Raw genomic sequence first — 20,504 nt, forward strand, 5'->3', positions numbered from 1 at the left:
GATATATAAAGAACTCAAAAATTTAAACAGAAAAAAAACACCCAAATGACCCAATCAATAAATGGGCCAAGGAACTAACAGACACTTCTTAGAAGATGATATACAACCAATCAACAAATACATGAAAAAAGTTCAAAATCTCTAGCAATTAAAGAAATGCAAATCAAAACTAAGATTTCATCTCACTTCAGTCAGAATGGCAGGTATTAAGACTACAAACAACAATAAGTGTTGGCGAGGATATGAGGGAAAGGCACACTCTTACTGCAAATTGGTGCAGCCAATATGGAAAGCAGTATGGAGATTCCTTGGAAAACTGGGAATGGAACCAATATTTGACCCAGATATCCCACTCCTCAGTCTATACCCAAAGGACTTAAATACAGCATACTACAGGGACAGAGACACATCAATGTTCCTAGTAGCAGGATTCACAATAGCTTAACTGTGGAGCCAACCTAGAAGCCCTTCAGTAGATGAATGGATAAAGAAACTGTGGAATATTACTCAGCCTTAAAAGAGAATAAAACCATGGCATTTGCAGGAAAATGGATGGCGTTGGAGAATATAATACTAAGTGAAGTCAGCCAATCCCCAAAAACCAAATGCCAAATGTTCTCTCTGACGTAAGGAGGCTGATTCATAGTGGGGTTAGTAGGAGGAGTATAGGAGGATTAGACAAACTCTAGATAGGACAGAGGGCTGGGAGGGGAAGGGAGGGGGTATGGGGGTAGAAACGATGGTGGAACGTGATGGTCATCACTACCCTAAGTACATGTATGAAGGCACAAATGGTGTGAATATACTTTGTATACAACCAGAGATATGAAAAGTCGTGCTCTATATGTGTAATATGAATTGTAAGGCATTCCCCTGTCATACGTAACAAATTAGAATAAAAAATAAATCAGAAAAAAATAGTGGTTGGACAGCCAGCTGCTGTGCACGTGGCATCATGTGTCCCCTGTATTGTCCCCTGGGTGACTCGGACCTGGCTAGTGCCATCCTCACTGGTGTGGTTGGTTTCTCTGTCTCTTGACCAGCCCGTCCCTCAGTGGGTCTTTGCGGCTAAGTTTCTCTTTCTTCATCTCTCCCTCTCTGTCTCCTGTGCTTTAGGTGTCTGTCTGGGTCTGTCTTTCTCTGGTCATCTGACACCATGTACATTCTCTTCTCCGCCCGATTGTCTTTGTGACCCCCTTCTTCTTTGCCTCATTAATATTTTATGTCTCCCTAGCTCTACTTCTATCATTATTTTTTGTTGTTTCTAAGTCTTCTCCTTCACACCACCCCCTTCGTGCAGGCCCCCAGTGACCTAAGGACCACATGGTTCTAACTCCCAAGGACTCTTCATCTTTTTAAAGGCTTTAGCAGTGCAATAGGACTGCGCCCCTCTGTTCCTGGGTCTCTCAGTCTCTGCCCCCCTCTTGGTCTTCTCCTCTCTCTCTCTGTGAGTCTTGATCCTTCTTGTTCTCTAGCTGTATCTCTGTCTGATGTCCTGGTCTATCTTTGTTGTCCTCTTTATCTCTGAGTTTCGTCCTCTTTTTGTCTCTGCCATCAATCATCTTTCTCTTTCTCTTATTTTCAAACTGTATCTTTGAAATCTGGTGTCCTTAATCAGGACTCTAAATTTTCTTTAGAAATCCTTGATATTTTTTTTAACTTTCATGAATTTTACCATTGGAAGAGATGGTTGGCGTATCTCAGTTGTACCAACATACTTGGAAGTTTTGCAATAGCTGAACTGCATGTTGACTTTTGCGATTAAATTAAATGAAGTGTGAGTTGTTTTGGCCAGACCACATTTCAAGTTTAAAGGCCGAGTATGGCAAGTGGCTTCCCTGTTGAACAATGGAGCTCAAACTTCTGCCCGACCTCGGGTAAGATTTTTGATCTGCCTGTGCTCTACTCCCTCCATCGGTAAAATGGGGAGCATGATGGTACCTCCCTTCAAGGGTGAGAACTCAGTGGAAAGCACTTTTCTTGCCTCCCAGTGAGTGTTTCCTGGGTCTGGAATGAGGACCATTCTGCAACCTAGTGCCACGTGGCCCAGCACAGCAGAAGCAAGATCCTGAGTTCAGGAAAGTCCACGGTGACACAGCTCCAAGGTCAGGGATGAACAGAGTGCACCCTGTTGCTTCCTTCTTCCTGGGTCAGAGGAGGCTGGGGTGAGGCTGGACCCAGCAGCTTGGACTTTCAGACTCACATAGAGCACTGGCTTCACCTCACCCTGGTGCCACCCCATCTCCTCTGCCAGGCTCCTGGTTGGTTTTGCATTGGCAAGCAAGATGTAAGAAAGGAACAAGAAAGAAAGAGATGGGCAGATGTGTACACACTAATTCTCATGTTGGGCAATTAGGGCCTGACCTTCTGCTGGGGGCGGGGAGAGTACAGGTGAGCAATGGTGATGTAGACAGAGCCAAGCATATTGGACCCAACACTGTGCTCCTAGAGCTCAGAGATTAGAAAAGAACAGATACAGAGTGAGAGGGATGTGGGAGGGGCAGGGGGGTCCACCAGGGGAAGAAGAAAGTACTCAGAAACAGGGAGACAAGTGTCCAGCTCAGAGAGATACAGGGGTCCAGAGCTCTCTGCGGTTATGTCCTGATGTCCTAGGTCACATCCCTGCCTGGGTCTCACCCATTATGGCTTTCCCATCTGCTCTCTGTTTCTCTCATCATCTCTGTGCCTATGGTTATCCCAGAAGAGGAGAAGTGAAGGAGGAAGACACTGAGCACTTGCAGACCACCACAAAGGCAGAGACCAGGACACACACACACACACACACACACACGCACATACACACAAACACACACACATAAACAGGACCAGCACAAGCAGACACACACAGAAGCACACAACACAACACCACACAAATACAAACAGGGCATCTTGGGGCCAAGGTGAAGACACAGTGGTCAGACCAACCTTCCCAAAGAAATAACCGCACAACAGAGAACTTGTTCTAAAAACTGTTTTCAAGGCACGGGGCACCAGGCAATAAGGTCAGTGTTCCCTGAGGGATGGCAACAAAGAAGAGGAACCCATAACACTCTCAGTTAGTGGCCTTGACAGGGCATCCCACTTACCATTAATCAAGCTGATTCATAAAAATTTCCCAAAAATAGCTAACAGTTCCCCAATAGCTGAATTGAATATCAACTTTTAAAGTTAAAATCAAATTTAAATTTGATGGAGCATGTAAACTTCGAGGTGTTTGAGGCCCTGTGTGGCAAGCTGGTACCACATTGGATGATGTAGCTCTAACCCACTGGGCGATCTTGGGGGAGACTCTCAACTTCTTTTTCAGGCTTTTCAATAAAATGGGGATGACAATATCTCCCTCAAAGCAAAAAGATTCAGTAAATTTCTCTGTAAGAGCAAAAAGCACTTCATGCGCCCTTCACCAGGAAGTCCTGGCTGGCATGGTAACCCAGGCTCGGCGCCAGATGACCCAGCGCAGGGGAGCAAGGTTCTGAGGTCAGGAAAGTCTATGGTAGCACCTTTCCAATATCAGAAAAGCAAATTTCCACCCCTGAAAAATACATTATGTTTTTCTCTCCGCTCAACAATCATTGGTAAATGGATTGTGACTCAGATGTCAGGGTCAGGGTCCTGGGTCTGGCAAAAGGTCTGCTTAACTTTGTTGCCTCATCACAGCGAAGAGCTTCTGGAACCAGTGGAAGCAATGAGGAGAAGGGAGATCCTGCAGGATGCGAGGAGATCTTTGCCAGCTACTCTTCTGGTAGAGGATTAATATTCAGATTATACAAAGAACTGAAACAACTCCTCAACATTAAAAAAGTTTTTACAAAGCCCAGCCAGGCTTGGAGGCCCATGCCTGTAATCCCAGCAGCTTGGTAGGCTGAGGCAGGAGGACGCAAGTTCAAGGCCAGTCTCAGCAATTTTACAAGGCCATGAACAACTTGACAAGAACCTGTCTCAAAATTTAAAAAAAGGGCTGGGGGTATCGCTCAGTGGTAAAGTGCCTCTGGGTTAAATTTCCACAGCACCACCCCTTGCCCTGCCTAACCAAAAAAACAAAAACAAAAACAACCCCAAAACAAACAAATAAACAAAAAACAAATCCCCAGAATTAACCCATTCAATAAATGAGTGACTGAACTGAACAGACCCTTCTCAAGTGAAGACACACAAATGGCCAACAATTGTATGAAAAAAAATGTTCGAGATCTTTAGCTGTCATTGAAATGCAAATCAAAACCACAGGGAGATTTCATCTCACTCCTGTTGAAGAGCAGTCATCAAGAATACAAATAAGAATAAATGATGGCAAGAGTACAGGGGAAAAGACTCTCTCATAAGTGATGGTAGGACTGTCAACTAGTACAAGCACCATGGAAATCATTGTTGAAGTTGCTTTGAAGACTAGGAATGGAACCACCATACAACCCAGTTCTTCCGCTCCTCAGTATTTGATCCAAAAGAATCAAAGTCAGCATATTAGAGTGACATATGCGTACCCAGGTTTATTACAGCACAATTCACAATAGCTATGTTACGGAACCAGCCTGGATGTCGGTCAACAGATGAATGGATAAAGAAAATGTGGTCTATTACAAGGTCAAGTTTTACTCAGCCGTAGAGAAGAACTAAGTTCTATCATTTGCAGGAAAATGGGTGGAACTTGAGAGCACAATGTTAAGTGAGATAAGTGAGACTCAGAAGGAAATGGGTTGTGTTTTCTCACATATGTGGAAACTAGAGAGGGAGAGAGGGGTGAAGACTGAAGGGAAGCCATTAGGATACAAGAAGGGGACTGGGAGGGAGGAGGAGCAGGAAAGAGGATGTACTTGAGAGGAATATCAACCATGTTACTTTACATGCACGTAGGAATGAGTCACAACGAAGTCCATCATTGTGTATGATTAATATGAACCAATAAATAACAATTTTCAAAAAGAACGATGCTGCTTCATCCCCTCTCACTCTTCCCTCACTCCCCCTTAAAGAGAAGGAGGTGCGGTTACTTTATTTTGTGATTTCAGACCCAGGGATCTCACCCAGGACCTCACACTAGCTAGGCAAGTGCTGCACCACTGAGCTACGTCCCGGTCCTGGGAGGACCCCTTAAAACAGAGAGTTAGAGAGCGGGCCCAGGCCAACACGGGCTGCAGGGGATGGAAACCTTTACTCTCATATTTGGCAAATATGGACTGACCACACCAGAAGCCACATGGGTGAAGGCTCACAGCAAAGGAGAGATAGACTGGAGCAGAGTGGCCAGAGAAACCTGGAGCCATCTTATGGTTTGAATGTTCCCGCCAAAGTTCATGCTGGTATTTGTTGCCACCTTGACAGTCTTAAGAGATCGCAGCTTTTGGATCTATACGGAGCAGCATATAGAACGCATCCATAGCAAACTCGGGGATACCGGAAACTTTGGATACTGCTGAACCCTGTAGACACTTTGCTTTACAAATATCTGTATGGAAGTTTAATTGGCAAGTTAGGCTCAGTAGGAGATTAACAAAAGTAGCATATAGAAAAACATAACATGATTATAATAATAGACTGTAATGAAAGTTATGAGTATGGCCTTTCTCTCAAAATATCCCATTGTACTGTGCTCCCCCTTCTTGTGATGTGAGATGGTGCTGTGGCCAGGGGAGAGAGGAGGCGAGGTGAAGGACATAGAAATTGTGATGTAAGCTCAGGCTACTGATGAGCTGATGATGTGCAGGTTGTCACAGCACAGAAATGCACACCAGCACCCTCACGAAGAAAATGTCCCTTCATGTGTGGGAAACATCCCTTGGCATATCAAAAGCACACCAGCACACACAGGGTGGCAAGCAGGCATGGACAAGTGCAGGCCAGTATAAACAAGTAGACAAATCTTGTGGACAGCTACATGCTCAACCACACACACCTACAGAAGAAAAGATGCAAACACACACACACACACACACACACACACACACACACACACAGCAGCATGCCCCCGCCCTATGCACTGTGGTATCACTTTCCCAGATTCACTGCCAACATCTAGGGAGGAGGCGGGTCATGGGGCGAAGCAAGCAGGAAGTGTGAGCACTCAGCACCTCTCTGCTACCTTCACACTATGGACAGTTGGACAGTGATGGGAGGGAGGTGGGGAGCAGATGGGGTTGCATAATGGGGTGGGGAGGAGGCTCAGGATAAAAGGTCCAGCTCAGGCTGCAGCTGGTAGACGGCGGTCAGACCAGGACCATGGAGCTCAGTGTCCTCCTGCTCCTTGCTCTGCTCACAGGCCTCTTTCTTCTGCTGGTCAGGGGTCGCCCAAAGGCCCGCGGCCGCCTCCCACCAGGCCCCCGTCCTCTGCCCTTCTTGGGGAACCTTCTGCATCTACAGAGAGGAGGCTTGCTCAATTCCTTCCTGAGGGTGAGACAGATGGACGGGGCCCTGCGGCGGGCTGGTCGCTGCCTCTTTACTTGGGGATCCCTCAGCAGGAAGAGCAAGGCCTCCATCCAGCTCAGGGGTTGGGTGGATGGCTGGTGTGTGAAGGGCCTGAGCCTGAATCTTGATGGAGAGTGGTCAGATGGCCAGAGGCATCCGGCTCAGCTGGAGCTGTGTGAGGGGCGCTGTCCTCGAGGGGGCGGGTGGCCTTGCAGAGGTGTGTGGATGTGAGCTACAGTGCAGACCTTTGCTGTCCTCCGTCACCCTCGGCTTTGACCTTGGGTGCCTGCCTATCCCTGGAAGAGAGGAACAGGGTGGCACCAGTCCAGGGGATATTATTTTTGGAAACAAGAGGGAGCAGAGGCTGGCCTGAGTCAGGCCTGGGATGGACGCAATATATTCCTCCAGGTTTATCAGTAATCTAGAGATGATTTAAAGTACATTGGAGGATGAACATTTATTATATGCAAATACTACACCATTGTAAGTACTTAACTTTAGCATTCGAGGGGTTTTGGTATTCCAGGGATGTCCTGGGCCAGTTCCGGTGGATGCTAAGGAGCGACTGTACTGCCCAGCATTTTCCCAAGTGGCTGATACGATGGCTTTTACCATTTCATGAGCAAGGCTAGAAGGCCATCACTATCCCTTCACGTCTGCCAAGTGGGTGGGTCAGAGTCGTCCTCTAAGGAAATGGTCAGGAGGCATAAAGCAGTTGGGTCACAGGAGACTCTTTGAGAGGCGCAGGAGATGTGGCCAGACTCAAGGGCACAGGCAGGATGGCATTAGAAACACTGAAGCATGTGGATTCTTAGGGCCCAGCCAATCAGAGTGGACCTGCCTGGACTGTGCATTGACACTTTAGTGGCTGGGTCCTGGGAAGGGGGCTGGCGTCTGTGGGAGGAGGGTCTTGTGGGAGACCCCTCTGTACCAATCTGCATCTAAGCATTTCATGGTTAACAATGGAGGTGTGCACAGACTAACATCATCCCTGGTGTGGATGTGCTTGGCAGCTTCGAGAGAAATATGGGGATGTGTTCACGGTGTACCTGGGACCAAAGCCCGTGGTCATGCTGTGTGGGACAGAGGCCATACGGGAGGCCCTGGTGGACCAAGCTGAGGATTTCTCTGGTCGGGGAACACTGGCCATCGTTGAGCCAATCTTCCAGGGATACGGTGAGGACATAGAAGTCCCTGGGATGGGGTGGGATGGAAGATGGGACCTGGGAAAGGGGAGTCTGATAAGGGAGGACAAGGGGGGGGGACAGAGCCAGACTCCTTCCAACTTCCTCTGCCACCCATGCCTCTCCTACATTCCCAGGTGTGACCTTTGCCAATGGAGAACGTTGGAAAACCCTTCGGAGATTCTCTCTGGCCACCATGAGGGACCTCGGGATGGGAAAGCGGAGCATTGAGGAACGGATTCAAGAGGAGGCCCAGTGTCTGGTGGAGGAGCTGAGGAAATCCAAGGGTGAGGCCCAGGGATGCACAGGAAAGAAAGAAGTGGAACAGAGAGGGATGTGGGGTGCACAGCAACAGAAAGACAGAGAGGTACACGTGGGCAGAGAAAGAAGGGCAGAGAGAGATAAAGAAACAGAGAAGGAAATGGAGATGGAGACGGGAGGTGAGAAACCAAGAAAGTTAGGGAAAGAGATGTGAAGTTTTTAGCATCCAAGACAGACTGAGTGATTAGCTTGCAATTCACTTGTGTTCAATGAAATCAATTTAGGGATTGATCGTATGTGTCAAAGTAAAAAATAGGACATGTAAAAGAAAGCAAAGAGAAGCAACAGATTAGCAGACATGGAAAATAATGAACTGTGTTTTTCTTTCCTTGGGTGATATGCCAGCAAGCCAAGAGGCAGGGGCTGTGTTCTGCTCTGGGGCAGCCCCAGGAAACTTCTGGTGATTTTAGATTCTTCATAATGTGGCATGTAGATGGCAGGCCCTTTATCAGCACGTCCACCCCATTTATACCAGGTCTTTATCAGCACTCTTAGCAACACTTCTCAGGAGACTCTGAGACATCTATGTGGAGCCTGGAAGGAGTGACAGAGACACACAGACTGATAAGAAGGACAGAGGAACAGTGCGAAAGAGACAGGGAAGGAGAAGGAGACAGTGGTGAAAGAAAAGAAAGATGAGAGAGAGAGAGAGAGAGGGAAAGAGAATGAGAGAGGTAAAAATAAAGGAAGATAATTGGAGACAGAAAATTAGAGGGACAGACAGACAAACCTCAAAGAAAGGTCTGCAGACGAATGAGCTAAAGCAGGTGAGATCCAGAGACAGGGGTCGCACTCACTTGAGGTTCCTGGGCTCCCAGCCTTCTCCCTCCCGGCCTCAGGGACCAGGACTGCACCTGCCAAGCACAGGCTTCAGCAAGCAAATGAAAAATGATTCAAGCAAGACCAGAGAACCCTTTGGATGGAGAGAAGATACTACCTGGGTGTGGGAGTGAGGGGTGCAGCCGTCGGGGCTTCTAAATCTGCACAAGGCATTGATGGAGCTCAGCTCTGCAGCCCTGCCCCAAGGACTTGACTCTAGGAGGTCACACTGTCAGAGATGGGTCCCAGAAGAGAGGCAGGGGAGTGGCCAACAGCACTGGCCCTGTCTCTGGGTCTGAATGCTGCCCTCAGGAAGGAGAATCTGTGCAACCTTCCATTACTCGACCTATGTGTCCAACTGTAAAGTGGGAGGTAATAATAGAAGAGCATCTGCCTTACAAAGTTTTGGTGAAAACTGATTGAAAGAAAATGTGAGTTCTAAGAGTAGGGCCTGGCCGTCTGTGCCAGCGCAAGCTGTAACAAATATTCTTTTATTTTGGAGCAGCAGTGGACAGTCACAGAGAGATGGGGCAGCAGCCAGATTGTCCCCAGGCTCTGGAGTCTGTGACCTGTGACCTGCCGCCTTCTCCTCCTAGGGGCCCTCCTGGACCCCACCTTCCTCTTCCAGTCCATCACGGCCAACATCATCTGCTCCATCGTCTTTGGAGAACGCTTCGACTATAAAGACCGAGAGTTCCTGCGGCTGCTGGACATGTTCTATCAGTCATTCACGCTGATCAGCTCCTTCTCCAGCCAGGTCAGTGGCAGGAGGAGAAGAGGACGAGGGGGACATTCAGGGAGGTGGGAAAGGATGGTCAGCTCTAGGAGAAAAGAAATGCATTTAGGGCCGAAGAAGGACAGAAACCACATGGAGAGAGAGGGATGTTGAGTCCTGGAGGGGAAGAGGGGGAACGGAGTAGGAAGGTTGAAAGAAAGGAGGGGGAGTGAAGGGGAGGGAGAAACACAGGGTCAGAAAGACTAAGAAAACTAGGGCTCAGGCTCAGTTGATATGGTCGAGTGGTCATTTACTCAAAGCTCTCTCCAGGTTCAATGCAGTCCCCATCAAAAGACCAGGTGTTTTAATCAGTTTTTTTTTTTTTTTTCGCTGCTCACTAAAGATCTGCCCAGACAAATTGTAGAGGAGGAAAAGTTTAACTAAGGGCTCAGGGTTTCAGAGGTCTCAATCCACAGACAACAGGCTCCATTGCTCAGGGCTCTAGATGAGACAAGAGCCACAAGGCAGGAGAGTGTGGCAGAGGGAAGCAGGTCACATGGTGATCAGAGAGCAGAGAAAGAAACTCCACTCTCCAGATACAAATACATACCCAGATACCTTATCCACTTCCTCCAGTCACACCCCACCTGCCTCCCTTGACCATTCAGTTAATCCCACCAGGGATTAATTCACTGATTAGGTTAAGGCTATAATCCAATAATTTCTTCTCCGAACTTTCTTGTATTGTCTCACACGGGAGCTTCTGGGGGACACCACTCTAAACCATAACACCAGGAGATATTCTCTGCAGAACTAGGAAAAACAGGTCTAGAATTCATTTGGAAGAATAAAAGACCCAGTATAGCCAAAGCAAGAATGAATTAGAAGAGCCACAGTGGAGGCATCACAACATCTGGTCTCAAATCATACTGCAGAGACAGAAATGAAACAGCATGGTCTTGGCCTTCCAACACTCACCAAGACCAGTGGAACAGAATGAAAGGCACGAGACAAATCCAACAGACACAGTCACCTGATCCTTCACAAAGGTGACAAAAATATATGTTGGAGAAATTTAACAAATGGTGCTAAGAAAACTGAGTATCTATATGTAGAACATTGAAACTAGATCTCTGTTTTTAAAAAATTATTTTAAGATGTTGATGGAGCTTTATTTTTTATTCATTTTTATTTATATGAGATGCTGAGAATCAAACCTAGTGCATTGTACATGCTAGGTAAGCGGTCTACCACTTAGCCACAACCCCAGGCCCTAGATCTCCATGTTTAGCACAGAAAAATCAACTCAAAATGGATCAAAGACCTAGGAATTAGAGAGGAAACTTTGCAACTGCTAGAAGAAAACTTAGGGGCAGAAACCCACCATATTGGCACAGGAACCAACTTCCTTAACAAGACCCTTAAAGCTCAAGAAAGGAAACAAAAAATCAATAAGTGGGATGCCACCATATTAAAAAGTTTCTGCACAGCAAAAGAAATTAAAGAGCATAAGAGAGGGCCTACAGAATGGGAGAAAATCCCTGCCAGCTACTCCTCTGACAGAAGATAAATACCCAGAATATGTAAAAAACTCAAAAACAATACCCAGTTGATAAATGGGCAAGAGATCTAAATAAACATTTTCAAAAGAAAAATAAAAATGGCCAACAAATACATGAAAGAATGTTCAACATCCACAGCAATCAGGGAAATGCAAATGAAAACTACATTGAGATTTCATCTGACTCTAGTCAGAATGGCAATCATCAAGAATACAAATAATAATAATTTCTGGTGAGGATGTGGGGAAATAGGTACACTCATATTTTTGGTGGGAATGAAAATTAGTACAACCACTTTGGAAAGCAGTATGGAGATTCCTCAAAAGATTAGAAATAGAACCACCACATGACCCAGATATCCCACTCTTTGGTATGTATCCAAAAGATCTAAAATAGGATACTATATTGGTATGTGAATACTAATGTTTACAGATGTGCAATTCACAATAGTCATATTATGGATCTAGCCTAGGTGCCAATCAACAGACTAAGATAAATGTGGTGTCTATACACAGTGGCATTCTACTCAGCTATAAATAAGAATGAAATTATGCCATTTGCAAGAAAATGGATGGATGGGAGAAATTAAGTGACATAGCCAGATTCAGAAAGTTATGGATTGAATGTTTTTTGTTTTTTTTTTGTATGTAGAAGCCAAAGGGCAGGGGAGAAGACACCTAAAAATGAGGTGTCTCTCAAAAAACAGAAGAAAGAACTGGGTGTGGTGGTACACACCTATAATCTCAGTATCTCAAGAGGCTGAGGCGGGAATATCAGGAGTTCAAAACCAGCCTCAGCAACTTATCCAGCCTGAGTCACTTAGCAATTCAGAAAGACCCTGTCTCTCCATGCTTAAGTGCCCCGGGGTTCAATCCCCAGTATCAAAAGAGTAGGGGAACAAGATTGGGAGGTATGGAGAAGGGGAGGATTGGGGAAGTACTGGGGGCTGAATAACGTTATGTCAGTGTACAAATATCATACAAGGATTCATGTATATATAAATCATGATGTACTAATTAAGATAATAGTAGAACCAACAGAAAAAGGATGGGCAGAGTGGATGGGGAGGGAAGGGAAGAGAAAGGGAAGGTACTGGGGAATGAAATTGATCAAATTAGAGTATGTGCATGTATGAATATGGCATAGTGAATTGCACTGTTATGTACAATTACAAGGTGCCAAAAATATTTTTAAAAAATCAAAAAGTAAAAAAAAAAAAAGCAAATGAGGGCTTGGGAGAAAGAATAAAGGAAAAAAGAGAAGACAAAGAGACTGGGGATAGAGATTGAGTGTGATGAGGGGTGGAGGAGGGACAGGGTGAAGAAGAGAAGGGGTGGGGGGGAGACAGAGGTTCCCCACAGAGGCGTTGGGGCCCCGCATGGCTGCCCTCCACGTGACGTGCTAGCTAGGCCCCTGGAACTCCTCACGGCCCCTTCCTTCTTGCAGGTGTTTGAGTTCTTCTCCGACGTCCTGAAGCACTTTCCCGGCACCCACAGGCAAGTCTACGAGAACCTGCAGGAGGTGCTCACCTTCATCGGCCACAGTGTGGAGAAGCACCGAGCAACCCTGGACCCCAGCGCCCCCAGAGACTTCATCGACGCCTACCTGCTCCGCATGGACAAAGTGAGGCCTGGGGCGGGGAGGTGGGGGAAAGAGGGAGGATGAGGAAAGGAGTAGGCAGGGGGGAGGGGGCGGGGGAGGAGCTGGGGGGGAGAGGAAGACCAGGGAAAGGAGGAGGGTCTGACATGAGAGGGAGAGGGGAAGGGGCGCTGGTGATGGGGACACACAGGGACCAAAAGAAACAGGAGAAAAGACCCTTAGAGGCAGGAAGGGTCTGGGGGACAAAAACCAGAAACAAGCCAAAGAGACGGAGAGAGAGACACCAAGCCAGGCAGAGCCATGAGGCGGTGGGAGAGAGAGACTGGGGCTTGGCCCTGCTGAGACCCAGGGACCCCGGGGGAGACCCAGAGACAGACGGAGGGGCCTGGGGGGCAGGCGAGTCCCCAGTGGGCTCCAGGCCCTGACCTGCCCTCCCTCTCCTCACCTCTGGGCCCAGGAGAAGTCCAACCTGCAGAGCGAGTTCCACCACAAGAACCTCACCATTACCTTGCTGTCCCTCTTCTTCGCGGGCACCGAGACCACCAGCACCACTCTGCGCTACGGCTTCCTGCTCATGCTCAAGTACCCTCACGTGGCAGGTTGGCCCCGGGGGAGCGCGTGGGGAGGTCCTCTGATCCCCTCCTGGCTGCAGAGGTGGGGCTGGGGTCCTCCACGGATGAGAGGCACCCTGACCTCTGTTTCAGGAGCTGGGCAGCCTCAGGAGGTCTCCTGCTGAGCCCGTGCTGTGGGCCGGTGGTGAACGTAGAATCTGTTGACTTGTTCTTCCAAGGTTTTCTGTGATCCTTCATTTATTTATCCAACCTTTTATTGATTCACGTACATGGACACTCACTGATCCTTTCATCCATGGTTCTCCAAGGACATTCACATTCTTCATTTATGAGTCAACTCATTCATTGACCCTAGGACAGTGAGTGAACTCGTTGTTATTGATTCATGGCTCATTCATTGGCCTGGATCCACGCATCCTTCCCTGAACTAGATCTCATTCCTTAATCATTCCATCAAATAGCCTTCAGTCCATCCTTCTTGCATTAAATAAATAATTCATTTATTCATCCTTCATTTATTTATCCTTTAACCTATGCATTCATTTTCTCCATTATTTATGCATACCTCCACTAATTATTCATCTATGTACTTCATAAATCAAGCATTCATGTAATTAGTGATTCTTAAGGTTTATTTTTTTGTCCAAAAACCATTTAGTAATGGATTTATTAATTTATCCACCTTGATAATTTGAATACATCATCCATTCATTGGTCTGCTCATTCATTCATTAATTTTCACATTCAGACATTGATTTATTATTGATAGGATTGATGTAGGTGGCCATTTCTTTATCTAGTTGTTCATGGATTCACCACTGGTCTTTTCCACTGTTCTGTTCCAGAGGATCTAACACAGTGCTTCACCTGTAATACACTCAGGATAAACATTAGATCATTTTTTATTCATCTTAGAGGGATGGGTTTGACAGGTTTTTAGCTTGGAGTCCTTCATCTACAATTGCATGTGAAATCATGGTGTGTGTGTGTGTGTGTGTGTGTGTGTGCGTGCGTGCATGCACACATAGGGTACCTATGCATGGGAGATAAGACTTATCACATTCATTAGAATTCAAATGGTGGGAGTTCTGGTTGAGTGTTTCTCTTCCCATCCCCCAGCTAATTGCTCTGAGGTTATCAATGATCTGAGCCTTGATGTAGGAATTTTGTGGCTCAGTAGTCCACAGAGAACAGTCTCACCAATGAAACAGAGCTCATTGGTCCCCTTTTCTGTGCAGAAAGAGTCAAAGAGGAGATTGCACAGGTGATTGGCTCACACAGGCCACCTGCCCTGGATGATCACTCCAAAATGCCATACACGGAGGCAGTCATCCACGAGATTCAGAGATTTGGAGACCTCCTCCCCATGGGTGTGCCCCACATAGTCACTAAAGACACTGTCTTCCGAGGGTACCTCATCCCCAAGGTGAGCCCAGCTGGGTTTGGGTCTGCTCTCTGTGGGCGTCCTTGATTCGCTTAATCCCTAATTTCAACCTCCTGTGCGTTTCTCGGCAGGGCCCCTTGTTTTCCTTTTTGTTTGTTTTATCACTTTACTTATTTTTCCTGGGGCCAGGAATGGCAGTGTCTCTTGATCTTTCAACCTTTCCTCAGAACACTGAAGTGTACCCCATCCTGAGCTCTGCTCTCCACGACCCGCATTACTTTAAAGAACCAGACACCTTCAACCCTGACCACTTTCTGGATGCCAACGGGGCACTGAAGAAGACCGAAGCTTTTATGCCCTTCTCGGCAGGTAGGCTGGACCTGGGATCCCTTTGCAGACACTAGGGGCAGGTCCCATCTGCTCCTCGAGACAGACAATGATAGGTCTTTGTTTAGTGAGCATCAACATATTCCAGTTGCTTTACCTGTACTGTCCCATTCCATCTTCACTACCGCCCTGCTAGGAGACTTGAAAAGTGACATTATGTCCCAAGGCTCACTTTGATAAGCCGGATCTTGGGCAAATGTTGGAAAATCCCTAGACCTGAGCAAAGTCGTTTTCTTAAAAATCAACAACCAAAAAGTATTTATTAGCATGACTCCAAGCCCAGTGCTTAATAAAGGGCTAAGATAATGCAGCTAAAAACTCAGAGAGGTTTCATCCCTAGTCTATTGCCTCCATATGACCCAGCTATCCCACTCCTTGGTTTTCATCCAGAAGAACTAAAATCAGCATACTATAGCTATAAATGCACACCAATGTTTATAATGACAGAATTCACGATAGCTATGTTATGGAACCAGCCTTGGTGTCTGTCAGCAGATAAAGGGATAAAGAAAATGTGGTATAGTTGCAAGGCATGAGTAATCCCAGCAGTTTAGGAGGCTGAGCAGGAGGATTGCAAGTTCAAAGCTGGCTTCAGCAACTTAGCAAGGTCCTAGGTAACTCTGTGAGACCTTGACTGTAAATAAAATGTAAAAAAGGGCTGGGAATGTGGTTTAGTGGTTAAGCACCCTTGAGTTCAATGTTCCATACCCAGTACCAAAAAAAAAAAAAAAAAAGAATAGAAAATGGGGTATGTGTGTGTGTATTTGTCCACACAGAAGAATGAAATAATATCATTTGCCGGTAAATTGATAAACAGATGGAACTGGAGAACATTATGCTATATGAAATAAGCCAGATTTGGAAAGTCAAGTGTGAATGTTTCCTTCATATGTGAAAACTACAGGAAAAAAAGGAATAAAAAAGCAAACTCATGAAAACAGAAGTGAGACCAGTAGAGCAGAGGAAGGGGATCAAGGCAGAGGGCAAAGGAGAAGGAGAGGGAGCTACTTGGGAATAAAACTGACCAAGTTATGCTCTGTGCATGTACAAACTCACAAACCCCACTTTTATGTATAATTATTATACAACAACAAAAAAAATAAATGGAGGGGGAAACCAGTAAAGAAGAGGAAGGTGGAGACAGGGCTCTGGCTCAGTGGTAGAGCACTTGCCTAGCATGCATGAGGCCCTGGATTGGATTCCCTGCACCACATAAAAATAAACAAATAAAATAAAGGTATTGTGTCCATCTACAACTAAAAATAATATTAAAAAAAGAGGAAGGTGGTCAGGGGGAGGGAGGAAGGAAGTACAGAGAAGTCCTGGGAACCTAGATCATTATGTGCACATATAAATATGTCACAGTGAATCTCTGATGTCTAATTATAATGCATCAATAAAAGTGTAAAAGAACCCAGATCATATACAGATTCAATTCCTGCTCCAGGAAACTTATAGTCCACAGGGAGAAGGATGTTCATCAAATTGTCCCCAAATAATGATCTTATTAAATTGTTAAATGCTTGGCACTTAGAATTGCTTGGCACAAAGTAAGTGATGGGCACTTTGTATCATTAATAATCTGGCATTATTTGGGAGCACAAAGTAGGAAATACTAATTTTGGTGGGTAGGAAAGGAAAAGCTCACCTGAGAAACTGGTTTCCAGGCCGAGGCTGGTGGGTGAGTGTTGATCAGCTACGGGAAAGAAAGTTCCAGGTGGAGGCAACAGCAGGGCAGAGCCAGCTGGTCCATGAGAGGAACTGTAAGAAGCTCCAGGTGTAGATTAGGAGAGGGATTGAGTGTGAGGAGCTCAGCAGGGCAGGGCCTTGAGGGCTGGGGAGGAATTTAGATTGATCTCTGAGCACTGGAGCTGGGAAAAGTCTTTTATTTTATTTTTCGTAGCACGGATTGAGCCCAGGAATGTTAACCACATCCCAGGCTTTTTATTTATTATTTAAATTTAGAGACAGGGTCTCGATAAAATGCTTAGGGCCTTGCTAAGTAGCTGAGGCTGGCATTGAATTTACAATCCTGCTTCACCCTCCCCTTCCTCTGGGATTACAGGCCCTGTGCGGCTTGGGGAAAGTCTTGGACACACTTGGCCCCGTTCCCACTGTACACTCTGGTTTGGTAAAATAACATTTCAGACAAGGTAAATTTGTAGAGTTTACTTGAGCAAAGTAACGATTCATGAATTGGACCATAACCTGCAGTGGTGAAGCTTTAGGGAGTTCCACCCAGCTGCATGGGCAGGTAGCGACATAGACAGAAAAAGGAACCAAATAGCAGAAACAGCTTGGTTGGTCCAGAGGTGGGTTCACGTGGCCGCCTTTGGTGGGTCTGAGCAGTTGGCCATTTGGGATTGGCTGAGGCACAGCGCTGGGATTGGCTGAAGAGTGCCCTGGGATTGGCTGAGGCTTGGTTACTTGTTCCAGGAATGTGCTCTCAGGTTCGGTTGCCCTTTGGTTAATATTAAGTCAAGGTGCAGTTTACTTAGTGGGGTTTAGGCCAGATTTAACTTGAAAGTTCCACCCAAGGACACCCCAACATTCAGTTCCTCGTGTTTGGGGAGGAAGGAAGGCCCCAGAAACAAGTTCCTAGTTATGACTTTCATCAGTGACTTCAGTGGCCCAGGGCCCTGGCTTAGCTCCTGCCTCTGTGGAATGTGGTCCTCAGGGTCCGTTCTGCCTTCAGTGAGAGCAGGGAACACGTGGGGTGGTGGGTGAAGGTCAGCCCCCCATCCATTACCCCCGTCCTAAGTTTAGGGAGAGGCAGAGACTTAGAGAAGTAAGGACTGAAACAGAGCTAAGCACCGGAGAAGAGATGGGGACTAGACAGAGAGATCATGGCGGAGGAGACAGTCTGTTAGAGACAGAGAGTGAACCTGAGACCACAGAGGAAGGAGAGAGAGAGAGAATGGATAGACAGGAGTGAAGAAGAAAATGTAAAAGGGATAAAACAAACAAAAAACAAAACAAAACTTCTTAGGTATAGACCAAGTGTCTCAAGCAGAAAAAAGAACAAAGTGAACCAATAGAGTGTTGGAATAAAGGAGCCAAAGAAGGGGAGGGTGTGCTGAGAGAAGACAGCAGGCCTTAGGCTACTGGAAAGGTCTGGATCCCCAGCCAGTTCCAGGAGAAGAACCCTCCCAGAGACCTGCCCTGAGTACTTCCAAGGTCCCATCTCCTGACATCTGGAAGTGCCAAAAGTACACAGACCCCTTGCCAGATGCATCCAAGCAGGCACAACTTTGCAGCAGCTTGAAAAGCACAGGGGATGCCTGGAATTCTGCCCTCCACTGGGGCTTCCCAGGGCGGTCAGTTTGCAGATGAGGAAGCACTGAAGCACCTGGAGGCGCTCTGTGTCCCTGCCCGACTTTTCAGGTCATCTCTGTCCTCCTTCCTCTCTAAGCCTGTGGTCTGTAAACTCAAACCCCTCTGAGTATCCATCTGAGGGAAGCCATAGAAACCCTGCTCATGGGCATTGGTCCATTCACTACTTTATGAACAATTTTGGGGGGAAAATTTTTGAAGCTGGTGGATTTCAGGTTGAAACTAGAAGAAAACCCAGAGACAGACATAACACAGAGTGCCAGAAACACACACAGGCACAGACACACACACAGACACACACACACACACACACACACACACACACACACACACATGCTTACTGGCTCTTAGATCCAAACAGCAATAACTACACCTGTAGGATTCCTAATGCAAGCCAGGTGTTAGTCTAGGAGTTTCTACAAATTCCAACTTTGCCTTCAGTCATCCTGCCAGTGCCTGGTAAGTACTATTCTCCTTGTGAAAATGAAGAATGTTAAAAATGTCAAGTCAGAAATATGCACACACATACCTACACACACTGACACACCCAAACACAAGTGGGTCCTTATCTCCTAGGAGGCCACTGAACCCTTTGAAAATCAAACAATAGCTATAAACTCTCTCCTATAACAATCAACTTGAAGAGTCCAACAGGTTAAATATGAAGCCTGTGACAATCCGTAGCAGTGCACAGGTGCCTGGGCTTTGGGGTATGGCAGGCAAAGCATGTGCCTTGGCCCCAATCCCACATGGTGATCCTCTGTGCCCACAGGGAAGCGCATCTGTCTTGGTGAAGGCATCGCTCGCAACGAACTGTTCCTCTTCTTCACCACCATCCTCCAGAACTTCTCTGTGGCCAGCCCGGTGGCTCCCCAGGACATCGACCTCACTCCCCGGGAGAGTGGTGTGGGCAGAGTGCCCCCAACATACCAGATCCGCTTCCTGCCCCACTGAATGGGCTGAGGGACAAGGGCCAAAGGATCCAGGGTGATTGTTTCTACCCTGTAGAGAATGACCTCGATGGCCTCCACATTTTCCTGTGTCTGAGAGACCTGCTGTACCCAGCATCTTCCCTGTCCTTGTCTGCATCAACATGGGAAGGTCCTTTGTGTAGTCCCACTTCCTTCCATCATGCTGTAGCTCTTCCCAGTCCCTCAGGTGTACTCCTTTCCCCTATTCATAGAATTTCAAAAGTCAGAACCAACCTTGAAGGTAATCAAGTACCTTTCTAGGTGTATATAACTGGGGACAAGAGAGGAAACCTGGCAGTAGGTCCTTCTGCAGTTCTGCCTCCCAGGACACAGCTCATGCTGAATAAATTCTCCCTTGCTCAGAATAAATACAGTCCCATTTATCCATTCCTTGTGCTCCATCATCTGTGCTGAAGGGCTTCACATATGACCTCCCTCTCTCTTTCTCCCCCCTCTCTCCTGTTTTGGTAACAGGACTGAATTCGGGGACATTTAACCCAAGTCCCTAGAGTCAGGGTCACACTAAGTTGCTCAGGGCCTCACTAAGTGGCTGAGGCTGGCTTTGAACTTGCAGTCCTCCTGCGCCACTTGGATTACTGGCTGCCAACCTCAAACCTGGCAGCCCTCTCTTGAGGCCTCTCCCCAACAGCCCCCTGACCATGCCCATTTTACAGATCAATAACAGAGGACAGGAGAGAGCCTCTTTTCCTGAGGTCCCAGAGCTAGCCAGGCTGCGCTCTGGCTCTAGAACCCAAACTCTCCCCACAGAGCCTTCCTCCATATGTATATGCATACATATGTTTATATTGAGATAAATTAACATAACACAAAATTGACCATTTTGGAGTGTAGAATTTAGTTCATTCCCAATGGTGAACAAGTACCACCATCTCGTTCCCGATGTTCACGTCGCTCTTCCCCAACCCCCTGGACCTATTAAAAGTCACTCCTCAGTCCCACTGGCCCAGGCCCTGCAAACGCCAACCTCGTTTCTGTCTGATGGACCTGCCTGGTCCAGCCGTTTCACGTAAAGGAATCATCCAACATGTGGTTGCGTGTGTCGGGTTCTTTTTCTTCACACAGCACCTCGTGGTCCCCCTAACCCCGGATGCAGTCTTGCCCGCCGTGGTCCTCCTGCTGCTGTTCCTGGCTGCCTGTCCCTGTGGCTCCTCTTTGGGGAGGGGCCTCCATCCCACTTGTCCTGAAGCAGCGCGATTCCACGGTGGCACCTTGGATCCCTGGATATTTATTTGAAATC

The 20,504-nt window shown here is 46.9% G+C and overlaps 1 protein-coding gene across 1 annotated transcript; it reads left to right on the forward strand.

Moving 5' to 3' along the window:
• Positions 1–6,213: 6,213 nt before the first annotated feature.
• Positions 6,214–19,627, forward strand: LOC143384526 (cytochrome P450 2B1-like). Its single transcript, XM_077105656.1, has 9 exons — positions 6,214–6,384; positions 7,413–7,575; positions 7,721–7,870; positions 9,320–9,480; positions 12,447–12,623; positions 13,057–13,198; positions 14,410–14,597; positions 14,783–14,924; positions 19,048–19,627. The coding sequence occupies exons 1-9, from the start codon at positions 6,214–6,216 to the stop codon at positions 19,227–19,229; spliced, it is 1,476 nt and encodes a 491-aa protein (XP_076961771.1). The 3' UTR covers positions 19,230–19,627.
• The last annotated feature ends 877 nt before the right edge of the window (positions 19,628–20,504 follow it).

The sequence above is a fragment of the Callospermophilus lateralis genome, chromosome 18 (assembly GCF_048772815.1).
Source record: "Callospermophilus lateralis isolate mCalLat2 chromosome 18, mCalLat2.hap1, whole genome shotgun sequence".
Taxonomy (NCBI): domain Eukaryota; kingdom Metazoa; phylum Chordata; class Mammalia; order Rodentia; family Sciuridae; genus Callospermophilus; species Callospermophilus lateralis.